Source organism: Ipomoea nil, unplaced genomic scaffold, assembly GCF_001879475.1.
Source record: "Ipomoea nil cultivar Tokyo-kokei standard unplaced genomic scaffold, Asagao_1.1 scaffold1043, whole genome shotgun sequence".
Taxonomy (NCBI): Eukaryota; Viridiplantae; Streptophyta; class Magnoliopsida; order Solanales; family Convolvulaceae; genus Ipomoea; species Ipomoea nil.
Window position 1 is genome coordinate 1,764,020 of NW_017617471.1, and position 25,653 is coordinate 1,789,672.

The 25,653-nt window shown below is 35.0% G+C and overlaps 4 protein-coding genes and 1 long non-coding RNA gene across 6 annotated transcripts; 4 read left to right on the plus strand and 1 right to left on the minus strand.

Moving 5' to 3' along the window:
- Positions 1 to 670: 670 nt before the first annotated feature.
- On the plus strand, positions 671 to 4,252 carry LOC109181347 (PI-PLC X domain-containing protein At5g67130-like). The gene is made up of 10 exons (XM_019331095.1): positions 671 to 757; positions 866 to 945; positions 1,012 to 1,143; positions 1,228 to 1,320; positions 1,946 to 2,047; positions 2,284 to 2,587; positions 2,668 to 2,891; positions 2,971 to 3,057; positions 3,149 to 3,267; positions 3,970 to 4,252. The coding sequence occupies exons 2-10, from the start codon at positions 868 to 870 to the stop codon at positions 4,019 to 4,021; spliced, it is 1,191 nt and encodes a 396-aa protein (XP_019186640.1). The 5' UTR covers positions 671 to 757; positions 866 to 867; the 3' UTR covers positions 4,022 to 4,252.
- Positions 4,253 to 5,762: 1,510 nt separating this feature from the next.
- LOC109181479 lies at positions 5,763 to 9,021 on the plus strand. Its single transcript, XM_019331267.1, has 3 exons — positions 5,763 to 6,243; positions 7,212 to 7,538; positions 8,315 to 9,021. Exons 1-3 carry the CDS (start codon positions 6,025 to 6,027, stop codon positions 8,843 to 8,845), a joined length of 1,077 nt encoding a protein of 358 aa, XP_019186812.1. The 5' UTR covers positions 5,763 to 6,024; the 3' UTR covers positions 8,846 to 9,021.
- Positions 7,809 to 10,213, minus strand: LOC109181484. Its single transcript, XR_002054207.1, has 3 exons — positions 10,203 to 10,213; positions 9,704 to 9,705; positions 7,809 to 8,195 (listed from the first exon to the last, which is right to left on the minus strand). It is a non-coding gene; the product is annotated as an uncharacterized LOC109181484 (long non-coding RNA).
- Positions 10,214 to 11,068: 855 nt separating this feature from the next.
- Positions 11,069 to 15,269, plus strand: LOC109181477 (DEAD-box ATP-dependent RNA helicase 37-like). Its single transcript, XM_019331264.1, has 7 exons — positions 11,069 to 11,200; positions 11,608 to 12,466; positions 12,566 to 12,649; positions 13,181 to 13,423; positions 13,965 to 14,132; positions 14,317 to 14,430; positions 14,589 to 15,269. Exons 2-7 carry the CDS (start codon positions 11,741 to 11,743, stop codon positions 15,078 to 15,080), a joined length of 1,827 nt encoding a protein of 608 aa, XP_019186809.1. The 5' UTR covers positions 11,069 to 11,200; positions 11,608 to 11,740; the 3' UTR covers positions 15,081 to 15,269.
- Positions 15,270 to 20,198: 4,929 nt separating this feature from the next.
- LOC109181478 (metal tolerance protein 4-like) lies at positions 20,199 to 23,025 on the plus strand. 2 transcript variants are annotated; one of them, XM_019331265.1, is made up of 8 exons: positions 20,199 to 20,395; positions 20,535 to 20,769; positions 21,281 to 21,453; positions 21,614 to 21,812; positions 21,935 to 22,113; positions 22,205 to 22,355; positions 22,438 to 22,571; positions 22,637 to 23,025. In XM_019331265.1, exons 2-8 carry the CDS (start codon positions 20,613 to 20,615, stop codon positions 22,814 to 22,816), a joined length of 1,173 nt encoding a protein of 390 aa, XP_019186810.1. In that variant the 5' UTR covers positions 20,199 to 20,395; positions 20,535 to 20,612; the 3' UTR covers positions 22,817 to 23,025. The 2 variants fall into 2 exon arrangements, with proteins under 2 accessions (XP_019186810.1, XP_019186811.1); XM_019331266.1 differs by lacking the exons at positions 20,199 to 20,395; positions 20,535 to 20,769 and adding an exon at positions 20,781 to 21,247.
- The last annotated feature ends 2,628 nt before the right edge of the window (positions 23,026 to 25,653 follow it).

Consider the following 25,653-nt stretch of genomic DNA (forward strand, 5'->3'; position numbering starts at 1 on the left):
ATAGGATGCATTCAATTTCTAATTTGTTGGGTCAGCTTTATGGATCACATTTAATATATATTTTTTTATCTATTTTCATAAGATTTGAATTTCTTGAGTTCTATATCATTAAAACTATATGAGATACCTTTAAACTTATATCATACTTAAACTAATTTATGTTTGTGTCAGATTGGTCTAATTAAGGACTAAAGTGTTGGCCAACTTAAATTTTTTATATGAGAAGGGTTTGAACTCCCGACCTTTTTTTAAGGGATGACAATGCACGATACCAAGCTGGTTTCTTTCAATACTTATTAAGTGTATATATCATAGTCTATCCAATTGTATAAATCATGTATAGAGTATACTATTTTTATACATAACATATATGATGCATTATTTTTATACGTAGTATCCATTATTTGAATGTGTACAAAATAATATGAAAAGAACTTGATAGCTCATTATTTATATGCATAAAGTTCATTATTCGTGTGTTTAAGATTCATTATTTAAACATGTACAAATTAATTGAATGTTGTTTTCAATAAAAATTTGAATATTTAAAAAAAATATTTGGTGGACTCTCATTTTATACTCTCAATAATATATCGTAAGATTTGGAGTAAGAGCTAAGTGAGTAACCGCTTCAAGAGAATTAGCGCGGTATTAACAGTTTCCCGCAGTATTAGCCTTAGCCGCCCTCATATATTCGCTTTCAGTCTCTCCCACGCTGAATACTATAGTCTTATCAGAGTCCTTCCCGGCCGAAGAGGTATGTGTATTTCTCCGTGTACATATGAATGAATGCATAATCTTTGGTTTATGTTTCTATTTTGATCTTAATTTCTACTCGTTTTCTTTGCGGAGTATGAAATTTTAGCTATGAATTTCTGCATTGCGGTTTCTCTGATCGTTCTCGTCGCCGTTTTCAGTTTCGGCAACGGCGATTGCGCAGCTAAGGTACATACTTCTCATTCGTTTATCATTTGTGTATACCGTTAACCTGATTTTGCTTATCTGAAACAGCAAGGAGAAATGTGCTCCCTATCTTTTGACTGTGATACCGACTTGCATTGTGAGGAGTGTATTGCCGAAGGTGATTATTTTCCGCCTGTGCATAGATGTATTCGCATTCAGCCGCTCAATCCGTTCTCTAAGGCAACTCCCAGTACTCACTAGTTATAGACTAATAGATTTATGTTTGTGTTTGAAAACTCTAAAAAAAAATAATGATGGTTCTAGGTCAAGGGAGTACCATTTAATCGGTACTCATGGCTTACAACACACCTAGTGACTACCCGGACCCAGGACGACTCTGTTATTCAACAGCTCATGGTAATGATTTCTTTCTATTGCCTCAAACTTAAACAAGTATTGATGTGGTTTGTTAGTATAGTGGTACAGTACTGGACTGTGTTCACTGATTATTATTTTGACATGTACTATTTAAAGACATAAGAAAAATGTACTCCATAATATATTGCTGGTAAGACTAAAAATAATGCTAAATATGAGTTGCTCTAAGCCTTGTCTATGTACAGGAAGGGAAGTTAGGAATTGGAAAATGGTAGCCTAATAGGGAAATTTAATTTTTGTATGGTAGTTCATCAATCTAATAATGTATATGGATAAAATCTCCACCACATTTTTTTGTTAATTTTATATCAATGAATCAAAATTTTAAATTAATGATTAACATAGCAATTCAACTGTAATTTACTTTATAGAAAAAAAAAAAAGGATTAGGAGAGCAAAAGGTATTTACTTCTAAGTTGTTATGTCTTAGTGTTTTACTGGTCAATGCAAAACTATGTAGCTTTTCTTATTCTCCTCTTTGAATTTTTCTTGTGTTTTTTTTTTTTTTTCTCTATGGAAATATATTGACCACACATCATATGCATGCCTATCTTTAGTTTCTTTTTTTTTACACTGATGAGCTTTTGAAATGTAACTATTGTAGAATGGCGTTAGGGGCTTGGTGCTTGATGTGTATGACTTCAACAATGACGTTTGGCTATGCCATTCCACCCATTCATCTTGTGGAAAATGCAACGAACCTTTTGTAAGTATGTTGTCAATTGTAAAATCATGATATTAAAATATGGTAGTGTAGTATGTTCGTTGTCAATTATTATAAATTTATTTCCTGCATCCATAGAATGTGATTCAAACTAATCTATGGACACCATTGAAATATCAGATGTCAGTTGTCTTCTATGGCTATTACCTTGGGGTATATTACCTTGGGGTACTTTTGCTTTACTTTTTAGTTAACAGATTTTATTTCTTGATACTCAGCTACCTGTAATAACTGTCCTGAGTGAGATTAAATTGTTTCTTCAAACAAACCCTTCAGAAATTGTCACTATCATGATTGAAGACTACGTTGCAAAGCCAAATGGAATAACGAATGTTTTTAGGGCAGCTGGCCTAGGACCTTTCTGGTTTCCAGTATCTCTGATGCCTAAAAGTGGTGAGGAATGGCTAAATGTTGATGAAATGATTGAAACAAATAAACGGTTAGTGGTGTTTGGTTCAAAGTCTACTAAAGAATCTTTAGAAGGTATCGCATACAAATGGAGATACTTCATAGAAAACAAATGTGAGTTTTCCCCTAATTTTTTGTGTGCTCAATCTAGTAATCGTTACTGAGTACTGAGTACCAATACTCTCAATTTGTAGATGGAGACGATGGGATGATAAATGGATTATGTACCAAACGTGCAGAATCATCTCCCTTGAACACACGAACAAGGTCACTAATTCTTATGAACTATTTCCCATGTGCACCAGATCCTGACCAAGCTTGCAAACATAATTCAAAACCATTAAAGAGTATGATGTATACATGTTTTGAAGCTGCTGGCAAAAGATGGCCCAATTTCATTGTGGTTGATTTTTATAAGGTATCTTGTAGTTAAATTACACTTATTTAACAAGAGGAAAACCATGTATTTTTTTCTTTTATAAGTCGGGACTTTACAGAGAAGTGATGGAGGGGTAGCCGCTGAAGCTGTTGATGAGGCAAATGGTCATCTATTGTGTGGTTGTACAAACATTGCACATTGCAAGGTAAAAACAAACAACTAAGATTGACTTGATTTTTACTCTAGTCATGATGCATGTCATATAAAAGCTAATTCACAAGTAATTACTGTTGCAGGATAATATGACTTTTGGAACCTGTGAGTTGTCCCAACAAACAAGCCCTGCAAATTTGGTCAACAGATCATTTCAATTGTTGTTGCTGTTTGGAATGTGTACATTGGCTCTTTCCTTGTGGTAATACCCTATACTCACCTTTTCTTTAATGATGGCTGGCATTTTAAGTAGAGTGCATATAGCTTTGATAGTTGTTTCCATGTGATTACTTTTACCATAGATGTGTATATAGCTTTAGAGATGCATGATCATCATCAAGAAAGTGATATTTGGCTCATGGAACTATGGAAGGGTAGAAGTTGGTTACGTTTTAATATCTCACTACTATTTGTCTGTTTGAGAATGAAAATTCAGAGTTGAAACCCGATTTCTACTATAGGATGCATTGAATTCCTAAGTACCTTTACTCCCTTTAAGTCAAATCATAGTAGGTGTTTGAGCTCGTGTATTCTGTTTTTGTTACATTGTACAATAGCGAGTTGTCCACTTGTCATAGATATGCATGTATGTTGACTGAGTGACTGTCATAGATTTTCTTTAAACCTCATTTTGTTAGGACTTAGGAAGAGCAGGTGCCCAAGGTGTTGATAGTATTGGGCACTTGATATGGTAGATAAAAGAAGAAACACTGTTCAGTTTAGGCCTCTTGGGGGTGTTTATGTTGTTGTCTAGTCTTATTGTTTTACAGCAGGTATTACCTTTCTCTAATTGAGAGTTCTTTTAGGTAATATTGCCATTTTCTTACACTTTGGACATTCGAGGTTACTGATATGTATACCCTGCAGAAAACTATATGCTAATCTATATGTTAACTTTTTGTAGGGCCTATTTTGTTGGTACATGGATACTACGACGTTTGTTCTCGTACGTGTGAATAAATATTATACGTGTGAATTATTCTTATAATGGTTGTCTTCTCTGCGATTGCCTTGATCTCAAACGACATTTTTGATGTGTTGTTCCATTTTATCTCTAGACCAACGAATACGTTGGCTCATGCTTTGGCTAGAGCTACGACGTCTAAGTATAGTCCTCATACTTGGTTCTTTTCTTATCCTGCTTGTATTGAACATTTCACTATTTGTGAGTAATACATTCGTTTCTTTTGGCCTTTAAAACAAAATTATAGAAAAGATGAAAGTTATTATGTATTGTTATGGCACCTCGGTTGCTAATCCAATTAAGTGTTCACATACCTCGGTGATGGAGTCATTAGTATATAACAAATACTATATTATGTTCATTAATTTTTCAAACTTGATCATATTCAATTCAAAATGTCTAAAACATTCACAAAATATCTAAAAACACTCACAATTAATACATAATCGTCATATAATATATCAACTTGATAAATTTAAGGAATAAGGCTCAAATAGATTATTGAACTGCACACAATAGTGCAATTAGACCACTAAATTTAGAAAATACAATTGAATTCCTAAATTAACAATTTACCCGGACGGACAGAGCTAGTTGCAGAGGAATCATAAGAGACTGCTCGGGGGAATGGAAGAAGGGATTCATATATACCATTGGTAATTGTTCACCATTAGAAGCGGAAGCGTGAGCTCTTTTAAAGGGAATCCAGTTGGCCATATCTATGGGATTCAAGAGAGTATTATACGAAAGCAGTTATGAGGATATATCAAAGTATTTAGCCAGTCTCTCAATTCCACGCATAGCAGCTCATAATATATTGGTAGCCTGCACGAAGGAACTCCGCAACTTTGAAATATGGCGAGTTCACACCATTGCTTGTGAACAGAATCGAACTGCAGATGCCCTTGCCAAACTCTCCAGAACCTACCCTGTCGGGATGCATGTCCTCACATATCCGCCTGATGAGATCAGAGGTCTAATTGATGGGATTCCTGTGAGGCGTGATGTATTTAATTCCTCTGATGTGTTGTATTGAACTATGGGTTTCCCCCTTCCCAATTGTTTAAAAAAATAAAAAAATTACAAGTTTCTAACAAGTCACCCCAAATTTAAAACAATTATTTAGGAAAAAAACAGCGTTTTCGCCTCCAGTGTGGTTGAGCGTCCTCCGGTGTTGGAATTCGAGTCGACGAAGTTGTAAACCGCCGGGAACCAACACCTTCTTTGCGGAAGACCACCACCGCCTCTGTCGATTCCATTAACCAAACAACCCATTAATCCAAGGCTCAACATCATCTCAAACGCCAATATTCTCTTTCAAATCTCTATGCGATTTTTTCAACCATGCATGTAACGAGACTTTAAAATGATCCTTAAAAAAAATTTATCCCTATTACGAGAATGGTGACAATAAAAAAAAAAAAAGGGAAAGTTAGGTAAAACCATCCATAGATCCTTCCTGTTGGTCAAAGACACCACGAGAATATTATTTAAAAAAAATTTAATTTCTAGATATTAAATTAGTTTGTTTAGTGGCATGAAATAATTAAATTATGAGTTAAAGGCCTAATGGAAACGATATTAACTACTATATTGTAATAGAATCAGTACTACTTAAAAAAAATTGTTTAAATGGTGCCTGAGATTAGTGTACAAAATAGGTAAGTTAGAAGAAAAATTGTTAATTACTATTTAAGGAGTAATTTATGTGGCCGGAAGGTAGGCACGTGCTAGAGGCACCTCTATATATTCTTTCTTGCAAAGGCACTGCCTTCCTTCCGCCATTAAAGACACTCTTCTCAATCTTTCATACGTTCACCGGATTCTCTACTCACAGAGTCACAGACAAGGCAGTAGTACCCACTACCCAGACATATTTCTTTGCATTGTACTATGTCAAACCTCGTATGGTTACAACGTTAAGCAGATACATACATTCATCATTGCTTTTGCTAGAGAGAGAGAGAGGGAGGGGAAAGAGTTGAATTGTGGGATATGAGTCGTCTTGCGCCATTATCTGAAGTGCCCAATGGGGACGAAGCGGAGGAGATGTCTACCAACTGTTCGAAGAAATCCCAGACCTGGAGAAACTGGCTCAGAACCCACTTGTCTCTGTTCTTTATCCACAAGAAATCTCACCTCAGAATCCTTCTCAGCGTTCTTGCCTGCCCTCTCTTCCCTGTTTCTGTTCTCCCCAAGCTTCCCATTTCTCAAGTAAGACCTCTCTCTCATTGGATTCTCCACTGTATATTTATAAGCTACTTGATATAATAATTAATTTGATGCTTTGATTCATCCGGGTTGCATTGTTTTGAATGAATATAATTTTCTCATCACCAGAAGAGTATACTAGGAAATGTTCAATCTTTGCTGCCTTCTAGATTTTATTTGAGTGACAGAGGGAAATTTGCATCCACTACTATAAAATAAGTCGAATTAGACAGTTCCCATTGAGAGTTGAACTTGTAATAATGAGATGATTCTAAGTCTTGTGTAATCAGAAACAGTTGTTGAGTGTCGAACTTGTAACCTTGAGGTGATTCTGATGAAGTCTTGTCTAATCAGAAACTGGGAGTTCATCTTGCACTGTAAGTCACTAGTCAGGAGGTCCCAATAAAATTTTTGGTGAAGACTAAAGCAGTGACATTAAAGTGGATAAATGTCAAAGTAAAGAAGAAAAAAAAATCAAATACAGATTTGTAGACATCATTCTGCCATTGTGTCCAAACTGGCTACTGCTCTTTCCTTTACCTTTGGGCCATGCTGTTCGTGAAAAGTATCCATCTCTACCCACCAGTAGTTGGAAACATCAAAGATTTCATTGTTTCTGAGCTTTCACTTTCTTGAACAAATTCCTCTTTTCTGTAGTCCAGCAGTAGTTATGCTTTCCTTTTCAAATAGTACCATGTGTTCAACCATCATGGACAATTAGTTTGAAGTTTGTTGGTGGTTAAAGTTAAAGCACCTATGATGCACAGAAACTTTGAAAAGTGAAAGTAAAAGTTACATCCCGATAAACTTAACGTTGGAATTACTGAATTAAGTTAAAGAATATTGACTCTTTGTGCTTCAGTAGGTTGGGAAAGTAGTTATGAACAGATACTGCATTGTAACAGAGCCAATAGTACTAAAAAAAAAAGTTAAAGAAGGGTTGATTAATGTTAACTGTCTTAACAATGTAGGTTTCGTCATCAGCGGAGTACATAATCCAACACTTTGCAGCAGCAACTGGCTGCCGGAAGCTGGAAGGAATGCTAAAGAATATGTATGTTTCAGGGAAAGTTGCAATGAGTATGGTGGACGAGCTTGACTCAACTAGTTCAAATGTTACGGAGAAGGGTTGCTTTGTTATGTGGCAAATGGTTCCCGATAAGTGGCTAATTGAGCTAGCAGTGGGCGGTCATAAAATAGTAGCGGGCAGTGATGGCAGTGTGGCTTGGCGTCACACGCCATGGCTTGGTGCTCATGCTGCTAAAGGTGGTGTCCGACCACTTAGGCGTGCTTTCCAGGCAAGTAGATCACAACACACCAACTGCCTGTACTTTTTAATTCCCGCTTTGTTTTATTTATTTGCTGGGAAATTGTCAGTAAGATTATATTGAAAGTCAGACTAGTTGGCCCAGAACATGGGTTAAAATCTTAAAAAATGAAGTAGCAGGGATCATGGATGTAAAAGATTCTAGCAGAATATTCCTTTCAAAGATAGTGATAGGCATGAAACAAGTATAGATCATTAGATCTTAATTATTCTTTGTGATCAGCTTTTGCATGTTATTGGCTACTAACTCTTACTTTCTTTCTTTAAGTGCATTCCATACACTAAGATGAACTTTGCCAAAATGGGTGGTGGTGCATGTGGGTTCTGACCACCAGCATCTAATGTCTTTTAGGCCATTTTCTGGAAAATAAACATGTGCCTAGCTAGCCTTTAGGTTATGTTTGATTAGAAAACTCACCGGAAGGATTAAAAGTGGTAAAAGCTTCAAAATTGAGAGACTAATATATGTTGTTGGGAGCAACCCCGACCAAATTGGTCAGACTGTTGGCTTGATAACCACAAGGTTACAAGTTCAACTCCTAGGAAAAGCGTCTATTTGTTTTCTTGGTTTGAGCCAGTCAGCTATGGGCAACCTAGGCTGGTTTACCTTCTTGTGATCCTTTGCTGGCTAGGGTTACCCTCCTCGCCCAAAAAAGTTGAGACCCAAAAGTAGAAAAAGAACTCTAATTTTCTGGCAGTTGACTGGTTTCTGACTGCTTTGTGGCCATTTGTATGCCAAATTTACAGGGGCTTGATCCAATGGCTATATCTGCTGTCTTCTCAGGAGCAGAGTACATAGGGGAAAAACACATCATGGGCACCGACTGTTTCGTGTTAAAGCTTTACGCCAATCACGAAGACCTTGCAGAAAGGAGCGATAACACAGCAGAGATGATAAAGCATGTGATGTTCGGTTACTTCAGCCAAAGAAGTGGCCTGCTGGTTTGCCTGGAGGATTCATACCTAACGAGGATTCAGTACCCCGGGTCCTCCCCTACGTACTGGGAAACCACAATGTGTACAAGAATGGAGGATTATCGGGGCGTGGAGGGGGTGATGATCGCGCATTCAGGCTACTCCAGTGTTATCATCACTAGATTTGGAGACAACTTGAGGCTGGGACCTGCCGTCACAAGAATGGAAGAAAGTTATGTGATAGATGATTTGGCGTTTAATGTCCCCGGCCTCTCCTTCGACTGCTTCATTCCTCCTGAACATTTGCAGAAGGATTATCCAGAAGAGCATATTGAGTTTTGGAGATCTCCTTGGCATCAATAACACAACAACTCAGAGCCATGGTTGAGTGTTTCTAGTTGGTGGATGGCCAGAGGCCAGGAGGACCAACATCCTTTTTCACAACTGCTACACGATAAAATCTTTTTTTTTTTTTTTTTTTTGGATTTTTTACTACTGACCATAGACTATGCAAGATCAAGATAAGTTTTTTTTTTTTTGGTTTGGTGTGTATACATGTTCACTAAATTGTTTGGTTTACTGTCTGTTTTGCATGGTATGTTTTGTTCTTGTGTCTGTATGTGAATGGCAACTAGCAAAGTGTTTAGTTGTTTGACATATATTCTTTAATGAATCAAAGTTAAGAAGTTGACCTTTCTTCATTACGACTTTCCACGGCATTTCCACGAATCTCATATTTTCTTCTCTAAACAATGCTTACTGAACCAATGACAATATGTGAATTCAAAAATTATCTTTGTTCCTCCCAAATGATCTGTCAGGTCGGAGTGTGGGGTCCTTAGGGTTGGGGTTTAACCTTTTGGAAGAAAAATCATCTTTGTTATACTATGGTTATGTGTTAGAATCAAATTCGTAACATTTTATATGGTACGTTTAGTTGGAGGGAATTTAAATTTCATTCTTACTTGGAATTGAAATTTCCAGTAATTTTATTCATGTAAATCAAACACTGAAATTTAAATTTACACTTTATTTCTAGTTATTCATCTCTCATGAAATTGTAATTCATTTTCCACGTAATTTCATCCTTCCAACCAAACGCCCCGTTGGTACAAGAGTCATGTTTCATTTATTTGATTATATTAACAAAAATATACTTTTTTTTATTCTTAAATTATAGGGTAATTGTAGTATTCGTCTCTATTCATTGATTGGGTTCACTTCTTGTCATTTTTCTAACAAATATTATGAACGAAATTTGCAACGTCAATTATAGTTTAAGACGAGAAGTGAACGCAACCTTTTTAGAAAAATGATGAAATTTGTAACATCAATTATAATTTAGGGACAAAGAAGAGAACACGACCAACAAGTACGGACAAATTCTACAATTACCGTATAACTTAGAGACGAAAAGTACAAATTTTCTCCATTATTGATTTTAAAACTTGCAAAAATTAATTTTAGAGGGATACGTTTGGTCCAATTTTGGATAGACTTTTAAAAGTTTGAAGGTATTTGATTTGAACTGTCTAAATTTTGAGAGACTTTAAAAATCATGTGATATTTGATTAACAAAATTTAAAGAGTGGTCGAGTGGTATTGATATGTAAAATCTATTATTTTAAAAAGCTTACCAAGATCAAGATAAAATATACCATAATGTTTGATTGGGAGGAATTACAATTTCTTTTCCAGAAATTGATTGGGAGAAATTCACAGAATTACAATTATATGTCTTTATTCTACTTAGAGCAAATATCAATTTTAGTCTCACGAGTATTAACAAAATGACAGTTTTGATCCACATGTTTAATTCTTACTAGTTTTCATTCACGACTATTGTTTTAGTACCAATTTTCATCTAAGACTATTGTTTTAGTGCCAAAATTCATCACACCGTTCACTCCCTTCATTTAAGACGTGCCAAAATATGAAATTATTAAGGGTAATTTTGTTCTTATCAAATTAAGATCCTAATTTATTTTATTTACAATTTATTTTCTTATAATTATTAAGGGTAATTACAATTTATTTTCTTATAATTTTTTGATTGCAACCAAACGACGTGTTAATTTTTTCTCTTATCGAGTTCACATAGACAATTCAGTTAGTCATAGGTGTGAAATTTGGAAATAATATTTCCTCTTACCGTATTGGAATTTATTTTATTTATAATACGGAGTAATTATTATATGACCATTTTTTTATAACTTATAAATAATGTTGCGTCATTATTTCACTAAATAACATTTTAGTAGAAGAAATCAACGGTTATGTTTGATAAAACAGTTAGTCTATAGGTCAATTTTAGTTTATTTGATCATTATTAATTTTTTGATTTGATTAAAAAATTAATATAAGTATTTAGTTAATTAACTTTTTATAACTCAAAAATGTTACGGAGTAGAATTTAAAAAGCTACTCAAAACAACTTTTTTTTTTAATTAACTTTGAGAAAGAAAATCATATCAAACAACTATCAGTTAATTTACCAAATATATTTTTACAATCAGCTAATGTATTAACTAGTTATACCCTCTAATTAACTCAATCTTTACCAAAGAGGGCCAACTTGTTAGGACTCTTACTAGTACTTGTAACGAAGCGAACATCATACGATTCCTACGCTCCTGTGTCCGATCCCTATTTTTTCTCTCGCCTCCTTGTCTCTCTTTCAAGCTCTAGGGTTTCTGAACCGTTTTTTCGCTCACGAAGGTTAGCTCCATAGCTGAATAGCTGATGTACTTGTAGGAGTGCTTGATTGATCTACTTGTTTCGTTAATTATAGCGTTCACTATCTGCTTCTTTATCTGTTGATTTCTCTAAGCTCTCGCGCATCACAGATATTATATCTCTATCTACTTAATAAAAGTTAGATACATTCGTTTCATTTATGTGTCTTTGGATGTTTAGAAATGCTACTGGCTGCTTGCTGATGAATATTCTCAGTATTTTTTTTTAATATTGTGATATGATGAGCGTTTGCTTGCATTTTGCAGTAAATTGACGTGGGTTTATGCTGAGTTGAGCTCGATTTCATCTTGTTTGCTTTGTTTATATTGGTTTTCTCTCTAGCTAATGGTGATTCTTTATTTTTTCTTGTTTCCTTTTGTTTAAATCAGGGTTTTGAACTGAGTCAATTACCGGCTTCTAACTTGAGTTTATCTAATAGGAAAAGTGGGAATTGTAGCTTATTGATATTTATCTAGTTAGTTTTTGTGATATAATATTTGTTGGAGGAAAGGGTTCTCAGCTATGAGGAACTCATGGGCGGATTTGGTTGAAAATGCAGCATCTGGTAATGCTGGAACTAGTGATGGCAGTGGAGCTTCAGCTTCCGCCAGGAAATCTTCTTATGTGCCACCTCACCTTCGGAACAAACTTCCTTCAGCTGAAGCTCCAGCTCCCTCACAGAGTGGCCCACAGTCTCGGAATGACAGATCAAGTTATGGTGGGTCAGTATGGAGTGGACCTAGGTCTGATAATGGCCGCCAGCGATATGGTGGTGGAGGTCGTGGTGGTGGTGTATGGGGTGGTAGAGGTGGTGGTTGGGGTAGAGAACAGGAGGTCAACCCTTTTGGTAGTGATGATATTGATGGTGATGGAGAGTCTCCAAGTGAACAGGAAAATAGTGGGATCAATTTTGATGCATATGAGGATATTCCGGTCGAAACAAGTGGAAATAATGTGCCACCTCCTGTGACTACATTTGCAGAGATAGACTTGGGGGATGCCCTTAACTTGAACATTCGGAGGTGCAAATATGTCAAACCAACTCCTGTACAGCGTTATGCAATCCCCATTTCTCTAGCAGGACGAGATTTGATGGCTTGTGCACAGACTGGGTCTGGCAAGACAGCTGCCTTTTGTTTCCCAATTATTAGTGGAATCATTAAGGGAAGTTTTCCCCAGAGACCACGAGGACGAACTGTTTTCCCACTTGCTTTAATTCTTTCACCTACAAGAGAGCTTTCAATGCAGGTTGGTGTGCTAATCTAATATGGAGTAACATATTTATGCATTTCGTTAGTTGTTTCATGCCATTCTTATTCTCAATTCTCACGTTTAATCACCCTGCAGATACACGAGGAAGCTAAGAAGTTCTCTTATCAAACTGGTGTTAGAGTGGTAGTGGCTTATGGAGGAGCACCAATGCATCAGCAGGTATGTATCAATTTTGGTCTCTATTTTCCTTACACTTTAATTACTGAAGGTGCGATCCTGAAATATCTAATTTGCTTTCAGGGCCTTATAACATGCCTATGATGATAGCTTTCACTTTCTATACGAGTTTAGGAGCTGTTTTTTTTTTTTTTTGTTTTTTTTTGTTTTTTTTGTTTTTGTTTTTTTTTGTTCCTTGCTTCTAGTTTCATTAACTCAGTATGACCTCTTCAATACTGGTTTAGGATACTTCTTCCAAAATGGAGTTCGACTTTGTAATTCCTGAGTTAGAAATGAATGTTCTCCAGAAACTAGTATTTTAACTCTGGTGCTATGTGCTATCTATTGTCAAACAAGTACTTTGTGGTTCCAAGAAACAAACCTCCATTACATTTCTGATCTTGTCAATATTCAATAGTTAGCCAAAGTGCACTTTCTGGAAATTCAACTGACCATGGATGTTGGTGTTCTTGAAATCAGTCATTGATTGGATATTCTCTTATACCATTTGACTAATTACTATTTTTTTTCCAGCTCCGAGAACTAGAGAGAGGAGTTGATATTCTCGTGGCAACTCCAGGAAGATTAGTTGATCTGCTTGAGAGGGCTAAAGTTTCTCTAGAGATAATTAGATATTTGGCCCTTGATGAGGCAGATCGAATGCTGGATATGGGGTTTGAGCCTCAAATCAGAAGGATAGTGGAGAAAATGGATATGCCCCCACCTGGTGAAAGGCAGACTATGCTTTTTAGTGCCACATTTCCTAGGGAGATCCAGGTTTGTTAATTTCTTACTAGTTGTTTTATTTTACTTTTTAACCATTTGTAATTACTAATCAGCCAGTGCAAGGGCACCCGCAAACAAGGAGCAATGAGGGCAAAATGGAATAATAAAATCCATATAGCCACTCCATCTAGTTTGGGGTATTATGGCTTACATCTTTATTATTATAATATTATCTTTTCATAAGTCATTACACTCCCCAGGGCCTTTCTAATTTTGACGTTTCATGCAGCCTGTCACAAAAATTGCACCTTTACTTTTATGAATTTTCCTTGCTGATGATGATGATGCATGTATAATATGGGGTTGATCATCCCTCCTTGTCAGGCTGTTTTAATTGATGAAAAGCCCGTTATTGTAGCATTACCATTATTTACACTTGTTGGCAGCTCGGAACTTTGCCTGATAGAGTGGCTTCCTGCCTTGTATTTTGTTTAGTTTGAAGTGAAAAATATCATGATTAACTGCTTCCTAGGGATGGGAATTTTGGATATGATCTATCTGGTAATCTTTCTCCGTTTTGGTTTGCATACAGAGACTTGCTTCTGATTTTCTTTCGAACTATGTATTTTTGACGGTTGGGCGGGTTGGTTCCAGTACTGATTTGATTGTTCAGAGAGTTGAGCTTGTTCAAAATAATGATAAGAGAAGCCATCTTATGGACCTTATTCATGCACAAAGGGGAAATGGAGTTAATGGTCAGGTAACTATAATGCATTGTTCTTATCATGTGATTATACCTTTTGATAGACTGCCCTGGTGGTTGTGATCCCAACAGCGAAGGGTGACTACTGACACAAGTTCAGCGTAGTTGGACAACGATACAAATGATTGAATGGTTTTGTTGACTGGCTATCATTTGTTTGACTGTTTGCTAACTTTCACAGCAAGCTCTGACTTTGGTGTTTGTGGAAACAAAGAGGGGGGCAGATGCATTGGAAGGCTGGTTGTGCAGTAATGGGTTTCCTGCAACTTCTATTCATGGTGATAGGTCACAGCAGGTTGGCAATCCTTTTGATATATATGACTCTTCCAAGCTTAAGTTATTTAGCTTTTAATTTCTTGAAGCATAGGCTACTGTCTTTTCACACTGTTTGCTTTGTTGTTAAATGTGTACTCCATATTCGGTCACATCCTCCTTATCACTTCAATCTTACAGGAAAGAGAGCTTGCATTAAGATCATTTAAGAGAGGGGATACTCCTATTTTAGTTGCGACTGATGTGGCAGCTCGTGGCCTTGATATCCCTCACGTTGCACATGTCATCAATTTTGATCTCCCTAACGACATTGATGATTATGTGCACCGGATAGGAAGAACTGGTCGTGCTGGCAAGTCTGGATTGGCAACAGCCTTTTTCAATGAAGGTAATTTGTCATTGGCCAAACCTTTGGCTGATCTTATGCAGGAAGCTAATCAGGAGGTACCAGACTGGTTGACCCGTTATGCTAGCCGTTCATACAGTGGAGGTAGAAACAACAGGAGGCCTGGCGGGAACCGTTTTGGTGCTCGCGACTTTAGACGGGACTCTTTTAGCAGAGGCGGGAGTGGTAAAGATTTCTATGGTGGCGGTGGAAGCGGTGGTGGAGGTTATGGTGGTTACAGTGGAGGAGGATATGGGTCTGGAGGAGCAAACAGTGCTTGGGATTAGGTGTGTCATTACATTGTTTTTAGCAGTATGTATTTGATAATTTTTTTTTTTTTTAAATTTACAATACTTATTCAATACAGAAACTGATGTTTTGTTCCCTCTATGAGGTTGTTGAACCTCTACGCTGTGTTACATTTTTGGTTATCATATTAACATACATTTACTTAAAGTTTGTGAACATTGAAGTCAGTTGTGGTGTTTCTTGAGACTTGAAAACATGTTAATATTCACTAGTTTTCATCAGTGTGGTAAAAATCGGCCTAGGCGCTAGGCGTTCCTAAGCCGAGGTAATTTCAGCCCTAGACAGCTTTTAGTCGGCTGGCCGACTAACTGGCTGACTAGGTGCCGACTTGACCGAGTTGAGCGCTTAACTCAGCCGAGTCGGGTGCTTAACTCGACCGAGTCAGTGCCTAACTCTGCCAAGTTATTTTTATATCCTGCTAGGCTATTCCTTTTTTATATTTCACTAGTAATGTACTCAACTAATCATCTAACATATTTAGTTATAACTAGTTTGAGGATTATAACAGTCTAACAACTTATAACCTTGATTGAGAAAAGTGGAGATGATATATTCGAATTACTCGACCGTCTAGGTGTTCTAAGCGCTATGCGACTAGTGCTAGCGACTTTTGCAACATTGATTTTCATGGTTCCGTGGTGCATGTGCTCTTCTGATGATTACATGATGGCCTTTATTGAGTTTCTTTGGACTATTAGCTGTATATGTCAACATGTTAGGTAGAAAGTGAAATAAGAATATATATAGTACAATTCAATAGATATTTTTATCGATTACTAATGGTGTGACTTAGATTTATTTGCCCGTACTAATGCTGTGTGATTTAGACATCTGCAATCAAAGCTATATAACTACTCCGTATATAGTTAGCATATAACACAATCTACACAGATATTTTCATCAAATTCTCGGGAAATGCTTTGGATTAAAAATATCATAAAAGCGCTTTGACTTGGTGCATACTGATTTCACATGCCAATTGCCAGCAGGAGGAATCAACACCGAACCTAAAGGAAGAAATTCTTAGCAGGCCTTGACACCAACCCTATTAGCATTATTAAAATGTAGACTATATATATATATATATATATATATATATATATATATATATATATATGCTAATAGATTGTGATGAAAATATCTGTGTAGATTGTGTTATATGCTAACTATATAGTTATATAGCTTTGAGTATAGATCTCTAAATCACACAACGTTAGTACGGGCAAATAAATCTACACCATTATTTCCCATGTATAGTCATAATCGTTTTTGAATGGACCAATATATTTAATTAATTCTTAGAGATTTCTCTCTCTCTCTCTCTAAGAATTAATTAAATTATATTGGTCCATTCAAAAACGATTATGACTTTACAAGGGAAATAATTTATTACTTTTAAATTGTTTATGAATTGTCCAAATTACTTAAATTGACTAAAAATGGTCCCCAAATCATTATATAATATTTGTCTTAAAAAATACATTGTTATTTAATTTATAAGCTTATGATTAGACTTTTTTTTTTTTTTTTTTTTTTTTTTTTTTTTTTTGTGCGCTAATGACTCTATTACAATGTAGTATCTGTTCATAACTACTTTCTCAACCTACTGAAGCACAAAGAGTCAATGTCGCCTCCACTGAGGCTCGAACCTATAACCTCCTATATGATTAGACTATTTATACTCCTGGGAGGCACGCCATATAGTATTACAAAATACAAAGTTGGAGGAAATTATTAGAATACCATCGTAGCTTTTTCCTTCTACTCTAAAATTGCTAGATTTGGTCAGATGAGGGACTGCGATTGGTTCTTAATTTCTTCTAAGAACAACTTCTCATATGATCATATACATATATATCAAAGTTCAAATGAGAACAAGACTTCTCGTGAAAACGTGTAACTTAATCTCATCTGTCCATCTAAGATAATAATAATAAAAAAAAAAACTGTGTCATTTCTATAATTATGATTGTGCATTTAAACATGCAAAAGTATATTTACGGATAACTAACCGTATATTTGGAAACCTTTTTCTAAATTTGACTAAAATAAATTTAAATATAATATAATAATAATTATAATAATAATTATTATTATAATTATAATTATAATTATAATTATATTATTATTATTATTATTATTATTATTATTATATTTTGAAAGTAAGTCAAAACTGTAAAAAAATAAAATGTAATGGGTTACACTTGAAATAACATAATAATATGTCTCACTTCTAAAATGAGAAAGTATTTCGATAATTCAATTTTTTTAAAAAAATTAAATTTCAACAATACATATAAGATTTTTATCTCATCAAAATTCCATATGAGACAAGGAAACAGAGCTAGGTTACATAATGATGATGGGAGATTGAAAAGGATGGAGCCATGGAGGGAAGTGGGGTTGACAAATGACAAGGCAGCGTGGGGGAATGGTGAAGAAGCAACATTGGTTTATGGTTAATAAATATGACTCATACCTACTTGCTTTTCATTTCATTTTATATTTTTATGGTTCAAGTTTTCTGATTTTGATAAACTATATCTTACACGTATAAATTCACTAAAAGCTCATTAATAGGTAAATTGTGAGCCGAGATGGCAAATGATATTATGGCCTTATGGGTTATGGTCCACATACATTGATATGATAAAAATGAAACTTATGTCAGTAGTACGGTTCACCTTGTAAGGTGGACTATGATCCATAGTATAATGATTGACTTTCGTAAATTATATCGTGAACCAGATTCCATTATACTTATTATGAATCCTGATCCAAATTATACATACAATTAACATATTATGTATCTAGTTTCAATTTACATAATGTGTTAGCTGTAACGAGTATATAATTTGTTAGTGACAATGTATTATTTTTCTATAAATTTATAAAAAGTACTCCATTTGTCCCATTTTATCCGTCGTACTTACTATTCATTGGTCAAATCAATTTTTTTCTTTGTTTATTTTCTTTATTATTTTTTATTTGTTTTTAAATTTGATTTTTGTGTGTGTTTAATAGTGCTTTTAGTGTAGTTTCAAAATATATAAATTTTATATATTAATACTAAATTTAATATTATGAAAAATTAAATTTAAAATAACTTCAGTCAAACTTCATTAATCGAACCAGACACAAAAAGGAACGAAGAGAGTATTACACGTTCTACATGAGATCATCTTATAAAAAAGTTATCTCTTAAAAAAATCTTGTTTATATGGTTAAATGAGTTGGACACTTGGACCAAGGCACAAATGTTAGTTGAACTGCCACATGAGAAGCAGGTAAGCTGTCTGCAAACAATGGAGAGCACGAGGATTAGTAAGTAATTAGCATATCTAACAGGTTTCCCAAAGTCAATAATTAGCAATTTTGGTCAAATTATGGTTTAGATATAGGGATATTAAGTTAATAACCGTCAAACACCTTGTGTTTAGATGGCATGTAGTGACCTCTCCCATATGGGAGGTCATGAGATTGAGTCTCAGTGGATCATTAGGTTGAAAAAGTATGTTTGAACAGATACGAGTGTTTGATATGTTGTAATTACAATTATTTGACCTGCAAACTAGCTTGGTTGTTGTGCACTCTTGTTCCTTAAGAGAGGTCGGGAGTTCGAACCCCCTCTCGTATGCGAAAACTAATCTGACCAGCACTTTGCTTTCTAATTGGGCCGGCTCGGACTTAAAGGTGCCTCGTGATCTAACCAAAAAAAATTATTTGACCTGTCAAATTACATTATTTTTCATTTATTAAAAAAATGTATTTTAATCTTTATATCACTTTTTCTCTTTCCATTTCTAATAATTCTATTTCTCCCCCCAAACAGTATAATTTGAATTTTTACTTTTTCCTCACTTTATTCTTTGTTTTTTCCCCAACAAATTATAATTTTTGTTTTCTCTTAAATTTCTCTTTTTCTAACCAAACGCCTTGAAAGTAGAAGATCTAGTATCAGAAAATTTGGGTGCATATGGACGCATTCTCTAAATTGTAAATTCAACGTAATATTGAAAACTACAGTTTTTGTCTATATTTACATAAATGGCAAAAATGTCTTTTATTACACGTCTGCTAATGACGTGTCTTGATTTTCTTGCATCATTCGTTTTTTAGTTAGGTTAATGTTAATTATCATATGTTTATTTATATTATAATAAAAAAAGTAGAATAAATTATACTAGTCTAGTCTTGAAATTATAATAAATTTAGTATAAAAATCATTGAGAAAAATCGAGGCCGACATCGTTGTAAGGATCTTAAGGTAAGCCTTACCTCATACATTAATTATGATTATGAAAACTGAGGCATGAAAGCCGGCCTGTTGTAGTTGGGGTTGGTAGTTTAATTCAAACAATTTTCATCCAATTTTGGGAATTAAAATATGTCATATTAATATTAACAATTCATGAAGTATAAAATATTCCGCATAATAGTCAATGTTTGCTTAATTTAATTTCAAATAGCAAGTATTTAACTTAAAATTTGAGTTTCACCTGAAGATTTAGATTTAACATTTAAATAAGAATATATTTTAACTTACTTGAAATTTGAGCCATACAATTAAATTTCGTTAAAAATACATTTTTTGACTACTCATTTATTAACTAACTTGTGGTGCGTTAATAATAAGTGTAGGTAATACTCAAATATAAAATTATTCAAAAAAAAAATAATGATTAATAATGAGTCATTCACATGGGAGCTTTTGAATTTGCCATTCAAGGACACACATAACAACATGCCTCGAAAGGGTGAACAGGTAAATGAAACATAATTATCGTACCAACTGTCTTAGTCACATTTTAAGATTAAAATTTTGCGTCCCATTAATTCAATAATTTTCCTTTTTTACAATTACTAATTAATAACCGATAATCATTATAAAACTAAAAATAACTAATTAAGATGAAGATAGAGTTCTAATTGATTCAAATAACTCGAACCCCTAAAAGACTAACCAATTTTAAACAATTCTAATTTAAAACATCTATTAAATAATTGATAAAATTATTATTGCTCTTTTTTTTTTTTTTTTATTTTTATTTTTTATCGTATACATATTCAGGGCAGAAGATTACTAGTTCAATTCTTATCGATTCCTAGTTAGGCTAAAAGAAAAAGAAAAAAAAAGAAGATACAACACATCTGACATCTCAGTTCTCCCTGCTCCCTGCATGCAGCATATCTTGATTACGAGAAACATAAACGACAGAGTGCGCTCCTGATTTTCCTCAGTTAGACCATAGTATCACATGTTCTTGTCAGCCGTTTACAAAATCATTGTTTGGTAACTAGCTTTCTTCATTTGCTTATGGAATATAATATTTACTAATTTCCCTAAAATTTAGGGAGTTGAAGCTGTTTCCTTATTGGGAACTCTGTACGACTATATCAGCCTTTTTTTTTTTTTTTTTTTTGGTTTGTAGGAATTGAAGAAGAAGAAGAAGAAGGGGGAAGACGCCATTGTTTTGAGTTGTGTTGGTTGGGTTAGTACTGTCTGAGAAATGGATATCCAAGAGCCATTGCTGTCAAATGAAGGTCCAAAAGTTCACACTCTCAGGTCTAATTTCTTCTCAAAGTTGCCTGAAAAGCTCCAGGGAGGCCTTGATCCCGAGACCCCTTTTCATCTCGATTTCTCAAAAATCCCAGGTTTAATCGAAGGTACATCTGATTTACTCTGTTTAGGATTTAGGATTACTCTCTATGTCCCTATCGGTGTGTCGTGTGAAACTGAGCCTTTTCTGCCTCTGTATTAGTGAATGTTTCTCTTGATTTTGTGATGGTGTGGGTGTCTTGGTAAACAAAAAATTTGATCTTGCATTACCCTTGGGAAACCCGAAGTTACTATCTGAAGGTGGGAGGGTACCCTCACTTTGTGACCCCTAGCTGACCACAAGGACCTAAAAGAAGGCTGATAGGCCACCGTAACCTGATCAACTTGACTGAGATTGTCCCTTTTTTGTTTTCTTAAGGTGCTGTGTTGAAGCTATTTGTAACAGTCAAAATAGACTGAGATTTTGTGGTTGATTTGGTGGCTACACATTCTTGGACCTACAAGACCTAAGGATTTTATGTTGTTAAAATGGTATCATAATGTTGCTGCCATTAATCAAGGTTTTGTTTTGCTACTGTTATCAAGTTTACAAGCTTACTTTCAAATGTTGTCTGTCAGGGGAGAAAGAATATTATGAAAAACAACTTGCTACTTTAAGGTCCTTTGAAGAAGTTGATTCCTTGAAATCCCCTTGTGAGATTAATGAAGATGATGACAAGAAGGAACAGGCCCAGCATGAAAGGGCAATGAATGTCTCAAATTGGGCAAACATCTTTTTGCTTGCTTTTAAGGTAACTTCAATTGTTTTCAATTCTTGAATGAACCATGGTTGTGCTTTTCCATATGGTTACATCTGTGAGGTACTTTTTTTTTTTTTTTTTCATTCATTTGTGTATGTTAATATGTCGACTTTTTAACTAATGAAGTGTGCAACTTTGGTTGAGTTTCCAGATTTATGCCACCGTACAGAGTGGATCTCTCGCGATTGCAGCATCGACTTTGGATTCTTTGCTTGATTTGATGGCGGGTGGCATCCTCTGGTTCACACATTTGGCGATGAAAAATATAAACATCTACAAATACCCAATTGGAAAATTGAGAGTCCAGCCAGTGGGGATTATCATCTTTGCAGCAATCATGGCAACTCTTGGTATGTTTCTTTCCATTTCTCTCTAGTTTGACCATATTAATCTTCTGAATTACAACAGAAGTGTGAAAATGAACAATGAAAATCATTAGTTTTGATTTGGAATTCTATATATGTTTATGCAGGTTTTCAAGTTCTGGTGCAAGCGGTTGAACAACTGATTGCAAATACGCCATCCGATAAAATGGGTTCATTACAATTGGTTTGGCTGTACACAATCATGTTGACAGCTACCGGAGTAAAACTTATTCTCTGGATTTATTGCAGAAGCTCGGGAAACAAGATAGTGCGAGCATATGCTGATGTGTGTTCTTTTTTCATATTCAATCATGAAATCGAAACTATCTCTGCATGTTTGTTTCGATTGAGAGCTAATTCTTGAATTGCGATTATAGGATCACTATTTTGACGTGGTGACAAATGTTGTCGGGTTGGTTGCTGCTGTTCTTGGCGATAGATTCTATTGGTGGATTGACCCTACTGGAGCAATAGCCCTTGCTCTCTATACAATCATCAATTGGTCAGGCACCGTGTTGGAAAATGCAGGTCTTCTTTAGGATAGAGTTTTCACTACTAGAATGTGAACCTCTTTGGTTGTTAACATTGTTTATATGTTCGGTTTCTGCAGTTTCACTAGTTGGACAGTCGGCTCCGCCAGAAGTTCTGCAAAAGCTAACATATATGGTCTTGAGGCACGACCCTCGAATAAAACGAGTGGATACAGTCCGAGCCTACACCTTTGGTGTTCTCTACTTCGTTGAGGTATAAAGACATTATCACTTTACCTAAAATCATTCTTAAAACCTTAAACATGTTGAATGGTATAGGTTGACATAGAGCTTCCAGAGGAGTTGCCACTGAAAGAAGCACACGCGATTGGAGAGTCGTTGCAGATAAAGATTGAAGAACTCACGGAAGTGGAGCGTGCATTTGTTCATCTCGACTATGAATGTGATCACAAGCCAGAACACTCGGTTTTGAGTAAAATTCCCGACACTAAACCATAGAATTGCATTGTATTATCATGTGTCATCATATATCTCTGGAGGAGAGACAGAGGGAATTCTCATTTCTCTGTATGAGTTATTTCATACTGGGTAAGAAAAATTCCTACTTCATAATATCATGGTGATAATCTATTGAGGATTTAGCATCAAACCAAACGAAAAGTAGCTACTCACTTGAACGGGTATCAATTGATTTTTTTTTCCCCTTCTGATTACCAATTCAATGGAAACTAAGTGCGCCCTGCAATCATCGTCTTTAGCACCCATACAACATATGAGCAATTATCTACGTTTGCTAATCTTTTAACAAAAGAAAAAGAAACGAAACCAACCAAAACGTAGGAGGATGTAGAACCAAGATCCTGAATCACCAATGAATTTAAATGTCGAACAATTCCTTCAAGCTGAAGATGGCGATGTGTTTGGTTTGCATGGACTTTGTTTTCAAGAATTGGAATTATTTTTGGACTTGGATTTCAGAGTTGATTCTGGACAGAATTTGGGGGGCTTAAGGAATTCTTGGCTGATTATATTTCTTGGGCTTTGGATTTGGAGATCAAGTTTGAGCTTAATTTGTATCATGCATTGTATTTTGGCCGCTGGGCTTAAACTCCAGTGAGGTTTCTTTGACGTTCTTGTACTATTAGGGGTATGCCCCGTTGTTTGTGTACAGTTTGTTTGGTTATATATATTTACATAACAGACAAAAAAGAGGTTATGAGTTGAAGCTACTTGTAACAAACAGAATAGACTAAGAGTTTATGGTTGTTATTATAATGTTGTTGCCATTATAATTGAGGTTTTGTTTTACCATTGCAATCAACTTTACATGCAAGTTTCCGAGCTTGTTCAACTTTCAAATGTCGTATGTTAGGGAAAAAAAAGAAAGAGCAAATACCAATTTTGGTCCCACGAGTATTAGCAAAATGACAGGTTTAGTCCACATGTTTAATTCCTACCAATTTTCATCCTCGACTATTACTTTTAGTACCAATTTTCATCCATGACTATTGTTTTAGTGCCAAAATTCATCAGGCCAGTCACACATTTGTTTAAAACATGTCGAAATATGAAATTATTAAGGGTATTTTCGTCTTTTTAAAATTAAGATCCCAATTTGAGCATGAATAAAAAGATTTAAGCCCTAAGATCTATCGCGATTCACAATTTTTCTCCTCAAATTAAAGTAGGATGAGGAGGAGAACTACCAATTGGGATTGATCTTAGGGCTTACATCCCTTTATTCATGCTCAAATTAGAGTCTTAAGTTGAAAATGACGAAAATGCCCTTAAAATTTTTAAATTTCGACATGTCTTGGATGGAGGGGTGACTGACGTGATGAATTTTGGTACTAAAATAATAGTCATGGATGAAAATTGGTACTTAAACAATAGTCGTGGGATAAAAATTGGTAGAAATTAAACATGTGGACCAAAACCGTCATTTTGCTAATACTCGTGGGACCAAAATTGGTATTTGCTCAAAAAGAAAACTATGAAAAATAACTTGCCACTCTGAAGAAGTTGATTCCTTGGAATCCCCTAGTGAGATCAATGAAGATGATGACAAGAAGGAACATGCAAATAATGAAAGGGCAATGAACACCTCAAACTGGGCAAACATCTTTTTGCTTGCTTTTAAGGTAATTTCAATTTGGTTTTGTATTGCTCCACTTTCTTGCTTTTACTCGCAAAAGTCAAAATTCCCTCTCCCTAGCCAAAAAGAAAGTGGAAGAGTAAAATCACTTTTGTTATTTTGTAGTCTGTTAGGTGAAGCTGTTAGGGCTTGCGATTCTATGTCTTTGCCAAAATCTATCACCTAAGAATTAACTGAGCTGCCCGTACAGGCGGCATTGCACCACTTTCTTGAATGAGTCATTTAATGTCTTTCTTATGGTTGAGGTTTCCGATATGATTACATCTATAATTTTTTTATCTTTTTGTTAATATGTCAGCTGCCTCTTAACTAATGAAGTGTATACAACTTTGGTTGAGTTTCTAGATTTATGCCACCATATAGAGTGGATCCCTGGCAATTGCAGCATCAACCATGGATTCTTTGCTTGATTTAATGACTGGTGACATCCTCTGGTTGACCCATTTAGCAATGAAAAACATAAACATCTACAAATACCCAATTGGAAAATTGAGAATCTAGCCAGTGAGAATTATCATCTTTGCAGTAGTCATGACAACTCTTGGTATGTTTGTTTCCATCACTCTTGTTTTACCATACATATTAATCTTCCTTTTGAGCTAAAATGTGTTTTAATTTTTTCCCACAAAACCTGTATATATATGTTCCTACATGTTTTCAAGTTCTGGTGTAAGCTGTGGAACATCTGATTGTAGATAATCCCTCAGATACAATGAGCTCGTTTTAATTGATTTAGCTATACACAATCATGCTAACAACTACTTGAATGAAACTTATTCTTTGGCTTGATTGCATAACAGCTTTATTCGATTTATTAACTGTTTTTAATTTACAGCTTAGCATTTTCATTTGAACATTTTGGCAGCTGATTGTAACAAATTCATAGTTTGCTCATCAATTTCAACTTATGTGTATGCAGTGCATATATGGTGTAGAGAGGTGTATATGCAACTTACTATCCAATTTTATTATCAACACTCACGGATACATGCAGTAGGGAAAAATAACAAATAAAATATAGTGAATTTAACTGATCAAGTGTACATATACATTTAATATTGTTTTTAAAATGATTTGAGACTTTGACTATAAACAACAGGAGGATACATATAAAAATTCCAACTAGCCGTATAAATGTTCTTCTTTTCTTTAGTTACTAAATCATACGAGGTGAAATGTC